Source organism: Cydia splendana, chromosome 3 (assembly GCF_910591565.1).
Source record: "Cydia splendana chromosome 3, ilCydSple1.2, whole genome shotgun sequence".
Classification (NCBI taxonomy): Eukaryota; Metazoa; Arthropoda; class Insecta; order Lepidoptera; family Tortricidae; genus Cydia; species Cydia splendana.
Window position 1 is genome coordinate 3737978 of NC_085962.1, and position 13325 is coordinate 3751302.

The 13325-nt window shown below is 38.5% G+C and overlaps 1 protein-coding gene across 1 annotated transcript in view; it reads left to right on the forward strand.

The window, feature by feature from the left end:
• The window catches only part of LOC134806438 (uncharacterized), an 81995-nt gene extending 73036 nt beyond the window's left edge, over positions 1–8959 (forward strand). The window contains exons 6-7 of the mRNA XM_063779717.1: positions 5574–5633; positions 7321–8959. Coding sequence (XP_063635787.1) covers positions 5574–5633; positions 7321–7407 — 147 coding nt within the window. The 3' untranslated portion in view covers positions 7408–8959. The remainder of the gene's footprint in view (positions 1–5573; positions 5634–7320) is intronic.
• The last annotated feature ends 4366 nt before the right edge of the window (positions 8960–13325 follow it).

A 13325-nucleotide genomic window follows, 5' to 3' on the forward strand; every position in this document is an offset into this window, starting at 1 on the left:
TTCGTGATAAAATTATGTAACTGATTTCCATACTAAAAGTAAAAATGTACAACTGTCTATCAAATTGCGTTTTTATATCGAACATTTTTCGCGCTCGCTTCGCTCGCGTTATCAATCACTTTCTAAGATATGGTGACTGCTGCAGCATTACTCTGTTGCAACGTTACTGCTGCAGCACTGTCAATTTTCGTGATAAAATTATGTGACTGATTTCCATACTAAAAGTAAAAATTTACAACTGTCTATCAAATTGCGTTTTTATATCGAACATTTTTCGCGCTCGCTTCGCTCGCGTTTTCAATAACTTTCTAAGATATGGCGACTGCAGCAGCAATACTCTGTTGCAACGTTACTACTGCAGCACTGTCAATTTTCGTGATAAAATTATGTGTCTGATTTCCATTCTCAGCTGTAATGCGGCAATGAACGTCACTCAACTTACCAAAAAAAAAACAATGTAATCTCGATGACCCTAGGGAGAGGGGGCACCATGGTCTAGAAATGCTTAGGGCATCAAAATATCTTAATCCGGCACTGGTCGTTTGCGGAGTCAAACGATTTGGGACTCGCATTTTATACGCATTACCATGCCTTCCCGAAAAAAATCGAATCATTCGCGAAAGTTTCGCAACGCATCGAGGTTACAAGGGGCACGTGGTCTTCCTCAGGGGTCTGAAGAAGATCACGGTGAGTGGGTGGCGCTCTTAATAGCCAGGCAGGCCGCTTCGCTTTCGCTCGCGCGCGTATACCTTACTGTATCTTCTGATATACATCTACTACTCTGTCCTTTAAATCACGTGTAAAATTTGAATAAAGGCGAAAAAACTATTGCTTTTGGAGTGTAGTTTTATTAAGTGGTACCTAATTGTAAAATATTTTATCTGGACTACAGTCCTGCAGCATATCCATCTGTCAACTTTACTTCAAGTTCCGCCTCCAGGGGAGAGGGAGAGAAATTAGGATTAGAAACTAGCCGCTTACTGACACATACCAAATTCCACGCGGGCGGAGCCGCGGGCACAGCTAGTAGGACCATATGTACCTACTGTAAAATAATTTAAATAAGTTAAAGTCACGTCACAAAGTTTGTGACTCCGTCCCCCTTTTCACAACATGGCACATTTTCTTGACCCCCCTCCCCCTAACGTGTGATGTACCCATAATTAATGGATGACCCCTTTCGATACAACAATGAAATCAGCGAGAGTGCCCTTCAAGATAGTATCAAAACAAGATAAAAAGCATAATTATCATATTAAACTGAAATAAATGTCATATACTAAGAAAAAGTGACCAAGGCCTCCAGTGCCCCAGGCTGGAATCGAACCAGCGTCCTCTGCTATCGCGGCAGGTGCCTGAACCACTCGGCCACCGGGCCACAGCGACATTAGTCAAATTTTCCAAGTATATGCACTTCCTACTGAAGGCTTGTGGCGCCCCCTGGCCATCTCTAAGGTAGAACAGTATGGTTCGAACCTTCTATCTGGATCATTCTCATGATGATACCGAGCTAGCGAGAGAGATGGCGCTGCCAATCAATACTATGAAGTATTTGAACAAATTAAATTATTTTTCAGAAAATATTTTAATTTGTTTTTATCAAGTAGAAACACTACTATATAAATTATAAACTAAAATAAATGTCATATACTAAGAAAAAGTGACCAAGGCCTCCAGTGCCCCAGGCTGGAATCGAACCAGCGTCCTCTGCTATCGCGGCAGGTGCCTGAACCACTCGGCCACCGGGCCACAGCGACATTAGTCAAATTTTCCAAGTATATGCACTTCCTACTGAAGGCTTGTGGCGCCCCCTGGCCATCTCTAAGGTAGAACAGTATGGTTCGAACCTTCTATCTGGATCATTCTCATGATGATACCGAGCTAGCGAGCTAGGTGATTGGCAGCGCCATCTCTCTCGCTAGCTCGGTATCATCATGAGAATGATCCAGATAGAAGGTTCGAACCATACTGTTCTACCTTAGAGATGGCCAGGGGGCGCCACAAGCCTTCGGTAGGAAGTGCATATACTTGGAAAATTTGACTAATGTCGCTGTGGCCCGGTGGCCGAGTGGTTCAGGCACCTGCCGCGATAGCAGAGGACGCTGGTTCGATTCCAGCCTGGGGCACTGGAGGCCTTGGTCACTTTTTCTTAGTATATGACATTTATTTCAGTTTATAATTTATATAGTAGTGTTTCTACTTGATAAAAACAAATTAAAATATTTTCTGAAAAATAATTTAATTTGTTCAAATACTTCATAGTAATTATCATATTGTTAGAACAGAATCGATTACCTGAAATAGATACCATCACACGGTTAAGACGAAACAGGAGCTGAGTTTTACATATTTTAGGTAAATATACCCGTCTCGCTAACGGAAGCGGCACCTAAAAGTAGTGCGATAAGGACAAGGCGAAAAATCCTGCGTAAAAATCTCAAAAATCGAGGTTTCGTACTCCTCTGTTTCCTCCTCCAAAACTTAACCAATCGTAACCAAATTTGGAAATCTAAATGATTATGAAATTATCTGTGTCGGACCGTATTGCTTTTTTGGCTAATTGATATCAGTTTTGAATGCCACGCCTCTCATTGCGGCATAGTCAATTAGGCCATTTTGGCCATTTTCGAAGGGCTCTAGCGCCTTAAAAAACAAAAATATCAAAAAAAGCAAAACGGTCCGACACAGATATTGACAATATTAATCTGTGTTGAAAAAATCATTGCTCTAGCTACAAAAACCACGGAGGAAAACGAGGAGTACCTTTGTATGGAGAAATTACCACTCCCGTTGGCTCTTAACTGACAGTTCGTAAACCTTATTATAATAGGCATAAGCTCCACCGATGGACAGTAAAGAGTTACTGGGGGCCGATTTTTGAATTTCGACCGCTCGATTTCGTGTATTTCGTTCAGTAATATCTCCAGTACCCGGCATTTAAATTCTACTAATAGAATTGAAAACGAGTCAATACCACTCGATTCCCAAATTCTATCGTATTTAAAAAATTTGCATTTCGTTGTTTTCCACCGATTTTCGAGTGACGAAATCGAACGCTCGAAATTCAAAAATCGGCCCCCTTTTTGTACAAACTTTAGACACGTCGTTAAACCCACTGTACGGCTACCACCAGTTTTGACATTGACATAACGCTCACGTTTACGTAACCTACTTTCTATGCATCTCGCTCGTACTCGCATATGCGAGCAATAGTGCAAGCGAGATGTACAGAAAGTAAATTACGTAGACGTGAGCGTTATGTCAATGTTAAAACTGATGGTAGAGGCTCTGATTCGTCTACGTAGATCACGTAGGCTATCGTAGGACGTGTAGTACGTGCTACGTGTCTACGACGTGTCCGTAGCGATGCCATTTGCGTAGGGGGCCGATTCTAACGGCGCGATTCGGGAAATGAAGAGCTAACTAGATACGATATAGTAAAGATATGTGACGTCCAACGGGTAAAGGTACCTTACGGCGGTTCGCGCTTACGCTATTATTAACGTCGCTCCAATATTATTGCGGCGATATGCGACGTAAGCGCCAGCGGCCATAAGGTACCTTTTGCCGTGGAACGTCACATAACTTTACTATTTTATATCTAGTGAATCTCTAATTCATTTCCCGAATCCCGGCGCCAGCCGCCATAAGGTACCTTTTGCCGTGGAAAGTCACGTATCTTTACTATTTCATATCTAGTGAATCTCTAATTTATTTCCCGAATCGAGCCGTAAGTGTAAAATCTTAATTTGTTTGATTATAGTCATGATACGACTGTCTGCCCGATTCGAACTTTAAGATACGTCAATTGATAGATCTAGAAACGATATGGATTAGATGTGTCAGTGTCAAAAGTGACGTTCTTGTTTGAAGAAACGTCACATTTGACACTGACATCTAATCCATATCGTTTCTAGATCTATTAATTGACGTATCTTAAAGTTTGAATTGGGCCGTTAGTCCTGGTTTTGAAATTTGTAAAGGGGCCCACTGATTAACAGTCCGCCGGACGGTATCGGCCTCTCAGTTATTCGGAACTGTAAAAATTTTGTTCTAACTGACAGTCCGATACCGTCCGGCGGACTGATAATCAGTGGGCCCCTTTAAAGATTATGATATTGTTTGTAACAACCTTGGCACGCTTTAGCGCAATACGCGTGGACCCATCAGAACCCCTAGTGTAAATTTCCTTCGATAGCGTGACGCGCGTTTGCGTTTATTAGAAAATTGTGATCGACTTTGCCCAGTTGTTCTTAACACGCAGAGGAGCATTCGCCTCAAGAGTAAACTATAGTTTGGCCCAGAACCCCTAGTGCAAATTTAGAACCCCTAGCGTAAATTCAGAACCCCTAGTGTAAATTTCATTCGGTAGCGTGACGAGCGTTCGCGTTTGCGTTATCTATTTTTGTATGGTATTTAGAACAGCGCGCCAAGCGGGACGTTTTGGTAACTCAAAATCCCATACAAAATGACACTTGACGCAAACGCGTACCTCACGTCACGCCATCGAAAGAAATTTACACTAGCCTAGAGGTTTCTGCGCTAGGTAATATTTTTTTCACCGCAGCAGCTCGAACAAGGGTACTTTGCTTCTTAAAAACAGTGAGCAAAATGCGATGCGACTCAGTGGAGTGAGACAAAATGACATTCAAGTGACCTTTATAGTCGAATGTCATTTCAACATGCGAGGTCTAATACAAGTTCGAAATACTTGGGTTCTATTATCTCTGTCCCTTTTACAGTGTTAGCAAAAAGAAACAGACAAAAAAAAGTTCAAACGACATTCAACGGTATATTGACGGTTTATAAATAGACCCCCGAAAAACGTCAGAACGCATCGTTCCAAACCACGTACGAGTATGAATTCTTAATAAAAATAAAATTTAAGATTTGATAAAAACTGATAAAAACACTATATTTTAGGTATTTTATTGTACAATTCAAATAATGAACTAAAAAAATACACAGATTATCACGCAAAATTAATTATTCTACTTTTAAGACTTTCTATCCGCAATTCGGACGGTATCTTACGAAATTTATTTAACAAAAAAAAAGTTGTCGATTGAAGTGTCAGTTGATGTTCGTTATTTCCATATTATTTTACTGAAATTTATCATTACGTTTTTTTTTTGTGTTCGATTGCGGTAATTAAACTTAATTGTTAGTATATCGTAAGAAAACATGAGTGCATAGATATTAAGTGATCAAAGTTATTTACATCTCGTGCGCTTTTGAGTCCCTTACTACGCTCAAGATTCTAAATTAGAATCTTGAGCGTAGTAAATTCTATTATAGAATCTTTCGCTTGCAAGGGACTCAAAATAAGCACTCGAAGAAATATCAAACTTTGATCTCTTGTTGTACAAATAACTATTTTTTATCGACCCCAAACTCCCATGTCTTATTATCAGTTACAAAATCTGAATGCAGCAAGACTTTTGTTTGTTTATAATAAATCTAGAATGATCTTCTTAATTGCAGACATTACAAAAGTTTTGTTCGAACATAATGCTTTGTAGAAATGAAAAATGTGAACTCAGATAAAAACTTTGTGTTTTCCTTTGTTTCAGCAATTCGACGCTATGTGTAAAGCAGAGATATCATTTTTAATACCAAGAATACTTCTAAACGTAAGTTATTTTACAAATTCATTTTTCTTAAAGATGACTCACGTTAGACCGGGCCGTGTCCGACCCGGAGCTTCCAGCGCATTGTTTTTAATGGAAAGCATCACGTGATCGCCTGTCATGTCATAGAAAAGTAGGCTCCGGAAGCTCCGGCCCGGGCACGGCCCGGTCTAACGTGAGTCATCCTTTATACTATTACTCTTTAATTCTAATTGGAAGGATCAGCTATTTCCTTTTAATATTAAAGGAAAAATTGCAGAAAAGTCGCAGAAAAGTCGTTTGCGGCTAGATAATTTTTTATTAACTCCCTAGGGAGTTATAACTTTTTTCACCCTATAACTCCCGCGGGAACATATAGGCCTTTGTCATTTAATACAGCTGCATGAAATAAGGTCGTTTTCGAGCAAGCTGTGAATGTGTCTTAGAGCATTTAATAACTGGAGTCGCCTTTAAGAGCTTACCCCTCTGCCGAAAACCTTGCACAACTGTGCAAACTTTTGTATGGACTGACACGGCTGTTTGTACGTTACGTACAAATCATGTACAAATAGATACATTTGACGTCCCCTCCCCCGCAAAAATAGGCAGACTGTTTGTACAGAAAATGACAGCTAAGGCGTCTCCAGTTACTAAATGCTCTAAGGAATGTGTGCGTGTCTAGAACACGAGAAAATCGGCATGATATGAAATCAAGACTTTCAGTTAAGAAGGGCTAAGATGGTCGGCTCTTTATAATTTTTCACCATGCCTGTCACGTTCTAACAAATATGTCAGTGAGAAAGTGACGCATGGCATGACAGGTGATAAAAATGCCACCATGATACCGCTGCAGACTAATTTATAACCTGTTATTGAAATCAGAATACGTCTATCTGTGTAAAAAAGGAAAGTTATTAATGAAAGACCGCAAAAATGGCGACACTAATTAAAATGTCAGAGTTAAGAAAGTAGGTTTAATTAAGTTTCCGAGAATGGACTAATCCCTATCTGAATCTCGGCAAAGTTTGTTAAAGAGATTTGTTGGCGAGTAAAAAACAAGTTGAATTAAAAATTTACGGAAACTGGAGAAAGAGCGAATATTTTAAGTAATAAGTAATAACCATATTCTTTAGATAACAGACTTGTAGGCGAATTGTAATTAATTAAATTCAATTTATTTAATACGGTATAAAATAGTATTTTATGCAACCGTTGTTTAAGAGATGTCAAAAAAGGCGAGTGGTGTGAGTAACAATTTGAGACGAAGCCGAAAATTTAACGGTTAATGGTTAAAAATACATCCTATATAAACATACAGGTTGTATTTTGTCATAAAATATACAGGGTAGTGGAATGTAGGTATAAGTAACATAATCTATTATTGTAGTAGGTACATATAAGGAGAGGCATGTAAAATAACTCTCCTCCATATTAGGTTAGGAATGTAGTCCATGTACGGAGAATCATGTAAGATGACTCTCCTCTATATAAGGAATGGTATTTAGGTCAAGCTACTGGACACCTTCCACGTGTAAGCCTCCCCACCTATACTGCACCGGCAGGCCACATGTGACGTTAGAGACTTAACGCCAATGGCAAGGTCGCCATGTAAGGATGAGACCCAGGACAGTATTTACTCGGCACTCTTGTGTTTTACTACTGTCCTGGGTCTCATCCTTACAGTAGTTTTACAAAAAATTTTTTTGTGCAGTGCCTATGCATCTGGTGCGTGCTTCGGCTGTACCACCTCCTCCGTGCTGGCGTCACTTGGAAAGGTGCTGCGGCCATCGAACTGTGACTATTGGACGACAACCCCCCGGGGCCCCGCGAGTCGACGTTACTACTTGGGGGGGCTGAGAGCGATACTGACGCTAGTCTTCACTCGCTCTGACTAATCTATCTCTTTCTAACATCTGTCTGAACGAGATCTGAGAGAGACCCAAAAACATACTAGGCAAAAAAGAGGATGGCTGAAAATTATACTGGCGTTGAACTTTCAGTTAAGAAAAAAAATTTTGCCGCATATTATTGATAATTTTAACAAACGTTTGCGTTTGTGTATCAAAACTAAAGGAGAATATGTTGAAAATATTTCGTTTTGATTTAGTTATAAATGATCATAGTTTTAATTTTTAATGACATTTTGTAAAACGTCTAGGTATGTGTAAGTAAGAAAAATATATGAAAAAATTGTCAATGTATATTTGGGCCATCCTGTATTATTTTGTATATTTAATAAGTCTACTATGACTGACTTTCAATTCGAATATCAAAGTTCGAAATCGAAAACGTGACGAAAAATCGACAATATAACGAGCTATCACTAAAACATCTTCAAAATAAGCTCAATAATAGGCCCCGTGCATGAACTATAGGGGCAGCATAGGAGCCGTCAGATTATAGGCGCGAGGCGTAAATGTGTCGTTTATGCTTCCACGTAGCCCACAAGATGGCAGAACCTACTATGCACAAGGAAACGTACCGACGAGAACGGTAGATGGTAGCACTTGCTTTGGCAATGTACATGTGCACATATGTTTGCGATTCAGACCACAAGATGGCAGACCCTCCAACGCGCACGGTCCCTTAAGCGACGCCGAAAGGGTTAATACTTGCATGATGAAAATTAGACAGTGCACATTTTTTTGATTGAGTAAGTATACTTAAATTAGAGTTACTGCTTTTGTCCTATTTTAATAACGAAACAATATTCAAACTCCATTTTTTTATTTAAAATAACACGTTTGCCGCTGCAGGTCAAATCGGCCCGATGCGAATACGAATGCTTAATTGCCGCAGCGAAAGTGTGAAAATTGAAAATTTGTGCTCTGTCTGAAATGCCACACTGTATAATATAATTGTAAATACTGTTTGTCTGTAAATGTTCCAAGCTGTAAATAAGTTCCTTGTAATAGATATTCGTATAAAAGTTAAGTTAGAAATAGTGGAATTCAGATTGCAAAATGTATTCAAGTTTTGATATTGTTACGACTCCCGTGCACCAAATATAGTGCGAGACATATATTAATGCGCCAAATGAGTCAAAATGACACACGCAGTCCAACCAAAACAAAAACAATCAAATATCAAAACTTTTACAGATTTTGAAATCAGAATACCGCTCAAGCTTGCCGCTTGTATATACAGAGGCAATTGTGAAATTGTTAATGCCTTGATTTTATAATATACGGTGTTATTATATTAAACTATTAGACAGTAAAGTGTTAAGGTGATGTTCGGATGTCGACTGCAGCAGAATTACTGTTGCGGCGTCGTTATAGCCCCGTGTTTCTTCCATTCTTTCATAAAATGAAGTTCGCTGCCGTATTACTCCGTGATCATGAAGCCCGCTCCACACTCGTGCGCGAATCGCGGCGCGAAACCGCGAACGCGAGTGTGGAGTCAAGTTCGCAGAGCGAGTGTGGAGTCGAGTTCGCAGATCAGCGACATCGACTCCACACTCGCGTTCGCGGCTACGCGCCGCGATTCGCGCTCGAGTGGGGAGCGGGCTTGACATTCAATCCGTCACTCAATTTTATCAAGGTAATTGACAGATACAGCGGCGGCAACAACGTCGCCGCAACAGTAATGCAGCTGCAGTTGATATCCGAACGTCACCTTAAACCGACCTCATCAAGGCGAGATATGCACAAAGCGATTTGAAGTATTTTCTATTACATACTTAATGTTCTTTCGATAGAAAATCGACTAAAGAATACCTACCACTAAATTGCGTGACGTGACGTACGCGTTTGCGTTAAGTGTCATTTTGTATGGGATTTCGAGTTTCCAATACGTCCCGCTTGGCGCGCTGTTCAAAATCCCATACAAAAATAGACAACGCAAACGCGAACGCGCGTCACGCTATCGAATGAAATTTACACTAGGGATGGGCATATCTCGCCTTACAAAACAATGTTCAATGGCCATCAGATATATCGGAGCGGCCAAGGTGCCCAAAAATATCTGGACACGCACTCTAACGCCTTGACAATAGAGGCGTGTTCAGATATTTGTGAGCACCTCGGCCGCTCCGATATATCTGATGGCGACTGTATTGGATTAAGTATATTGTTTTCTAAAGTGCCGTTACTTTGTTTAAATTAAAAGAGTAGACATTTCATGTAACATATAACAAGTACCGAGAGATGTAAGAAATAAATGTCTATTAAAAATAATTTTCTGGTTTAATTTATTTCCAGAATTCCAACGATTCTAACTTAATAATTTCACTCTTATCATCGAGAGTCCCATTCACAGACAAGACATCCTCCAGCTCGTAGCGCTGCCCCCTCTGCCACAAATATACGGTAGTTTTACTCCATTTTCGAGTCAAGTGTCTTTGTGTGACGTCCGTGTCTTTGAACGGACCAATCACGGCACGGGACTCGCTCACCTCGTCCCCCGCACCCCTGTATTTTTGGCAGCATCGGTTTCATGAAATAATTGCTCTAAGCTCCATCTAGCTAGAGGATTCCTAGTTCGTATAAAAACAAGATTAAAACCTTAACAAAAGTTAAATCAGAAACTACCCCATAGCTCATGTCTTCATTTCGCCTTCATATGGGGCATTATCTATGAAAAGGGACCTTATTGTCGATGGCGCTTACGCCGCACAGCGTCGCGCGGCATTGTATTTATATCGGAGCATCGTTAATAATGGTGTAAGCGCCATCGACAATAAGGTCCCTTTTCATAGATAACGTCACATATAGGTACATTATTTAGTAAACTCCGACATTTGTTACATTAAATGTACATGCTTGTACATGCTTGTACTTGTCCAGAGCTGTACCACTAAAGCCGCACATGTTTCATCTGGGGAATAAATTCTAGCAAATATTTGGAGAGTTCCTAATGTACCTAATGTTAACAAACCGTCTGGAATAGAGATGTACCGTTTGTGGGAATATTCCCGAAGATATTATTTACCTACTAGAGGAAATATCAAATTACGTAATTGAATTAGGTTATGTAATTTTTTTTATTTTCTTACGTAAAGAATACTTTCGGGAATGTTCCCACTAACGCTACATAACTATTTTAATGATCGTTTTACCTTATTTGAGAAGTATTTCCGAAAGAAGAGGATTACAATAGAGAGAAAAAACTGCACGAAACTCACGTAAGGTTAGATAGAGTATGTGAAATACTTAGGCAAGAGAAACATTTCTAGGGGATTTTCATACTGCTCCGAGCTATTGATTGATTTATTTATTTTGATTGATTGATTCATTCCTTTTACACGCTTCTTGAGAAATTTACCTGCGATATTCAACAGCCGCTTGTATTATTAAATTTAAGAACTCTGTTAGTCTTTTATTAGACTAACGTAATTTCTGAATATTCCTGGCAGAAATATTCCTGGTAATAAAAATATTCCCGTGGAACATCACTAGTGCAGAATACATATTACATACGTTAAGTAAATATGCTTTTGTTCGTAATTAGGACTCCCATTAAATTCTGTAAGGAGATATAAATATTATATGTTGAATTTAACTCATATTGTTAATGATGTAAAATTAAATCATACGTAAATAATAAAGCAGATCTTAATTAGATTTAACATACCACAGTTTATCACATTTAATGTAAAAGTTTTAGCTCCGAATTGGATATTTTAAAATTTAAAGCAAAAGCTTAGTTATAATTAAAACTCTTAAAATTTAATAAATAAAATAAAAGGTAAAACAAAATATAAACTCTGCAAGTTTCTAAACGTTAATCCATCCGAACATTTTTTATTCTATTTTTCATTCAATTGGAAATTTAATTACAAATACGTAAAATAAACCGAAAACTCGACCTACCTTTTATTACAGGAAATAATGAGAATAAGAGTAGGTACCTGGACCAATATCTTCATTTTTCATTTTTGCATACTGCTTATAATTACTGAATAACAAAGCCTATATTTTGCCAAACAAAGTGTATTTATAATAAAAGAAATTTTTTTTTGTACAATCAATCAATTTTATTTTATCGCTTAGCTTCAAACTCGGGTAAATCCATTCGACCCCCTCAGTACCTAAATATCTAAGCTATTACCTGTTGTTAAAACCAAAATTGCATAATCTGACAGATGGATTTAACCGAGTTTAAAGTTCTGCGACTCAATTTATCTGGATTAAGAGTTTTCAATAAAGTTATACCTAATACGGAAACAAATACTCAGACACAGATTAAACAATACGAAAGATAAGACAACTATTTTTTTTTTCTAGCCTACTTTGGTGTCCCACTGCTGGGCAAAGGCCTCCCCTCGTTTGCTCCACTCGACCCTGTCATCGGCATTTTTTTTAGACAAACAAAGACAACTACATTATTTAATTTTATTTAAGGTGCGGTGCATTGGCTTAACTTCAAGAGCGGAGTAATTAAAAAAAAGGCTAGTATTTATTAGACTAGAAGCACTTAATAAAAGCAGTGTTAGATGCTATAGACCACGATAATTGCTTACTATCAGGCATGTAAATAAATATTAAATCAATTCAACAAATACACACAACAATTAATCAATCAATCTATTAATCAATTTTACACAGATCGACCTAGACCCACAGTAAGCTCAGTAAGTATTGTGTTGTAGAAACTAGACGAATATATATGTATTCATTCTCTGTTATGCTGAATGATAGGACGGGTGATGCGTCCTATTTCCGCCAATATTTCTCGGGAGAACGTCATTAAGAGCCGAAACACAGCCGCGATGCGGCGATGGATCCAACCCCATACCACAGTGGTGAAATAAATTATATATTTCGAATGGATTTAACTATAATAATTGTAATTTTAATTAATTTTATCAATTTATTTCCTGTATGCTAACATAAGTTTCTTAAGAATTACCTATTGTTACTAACATATTTAATTTTATTTTAGTTACCTATTTTATTTTGTTTGGAATGTATTTTCTCAAATAAATTGTTTGAAATTGAATACACTTAAATTGAATTGAATTTATTGACGTAGTGTAGGACGCCCCCCGACCAGGTGGGATGACGATCTGCGAATGATTGCAGGCAGATGCTGGATGCGGCAAGCTGAAGACAGGGCGCTATATATCGCGCTCTTTAGGGGAGGGCTATGTCCAGCAGTGGACTACTATAGCCTGATGATGATGATGACGATGATGATGACGATGATGATGTGAAACAAATCTGTGTCGGAGAACTGTATGATTTTTATTAAGTGACATATCTGTCCTAGTAAAATTAAATCTGTGCCCAAGATTTGTCTCGATAATCGCAATTTCCGGCTTAAAACAAAATCCCTAATCGCTTCCCCAAATTTCAGACCGGTCCCAGTCCGCATTTATTTTCAGTCTCGATTTTCAGCCGCCATTATCATTTCCCCTTTTCTGCACGTTACGGCCTACAAAAATGTGAAATTGTTTTTGCTCCACATCTAGTGATGGGACGAAACCTGGATAAATTGCCAAGCCTTGAGTCTGTATCTTTAGGTATTAAAATAAAAGTAAACAAACAATTTGTACATTTTCGGGTAGATATAACATATATCGGTTAACCAACCAAATACAAAAGCCGCCTGGATCAGACTGGACTGAACGACCTGACTTTAACCTATATTATTTGATCATGTAATGTTCTCATCTACCCTCAACTGGTATAAGGAGCCATTTCAGGGTAGATTTTGTTTAATTTAAAATTTTAAATACCTAAAGATACAGAGTATAGTAAATAGTGTAACGTT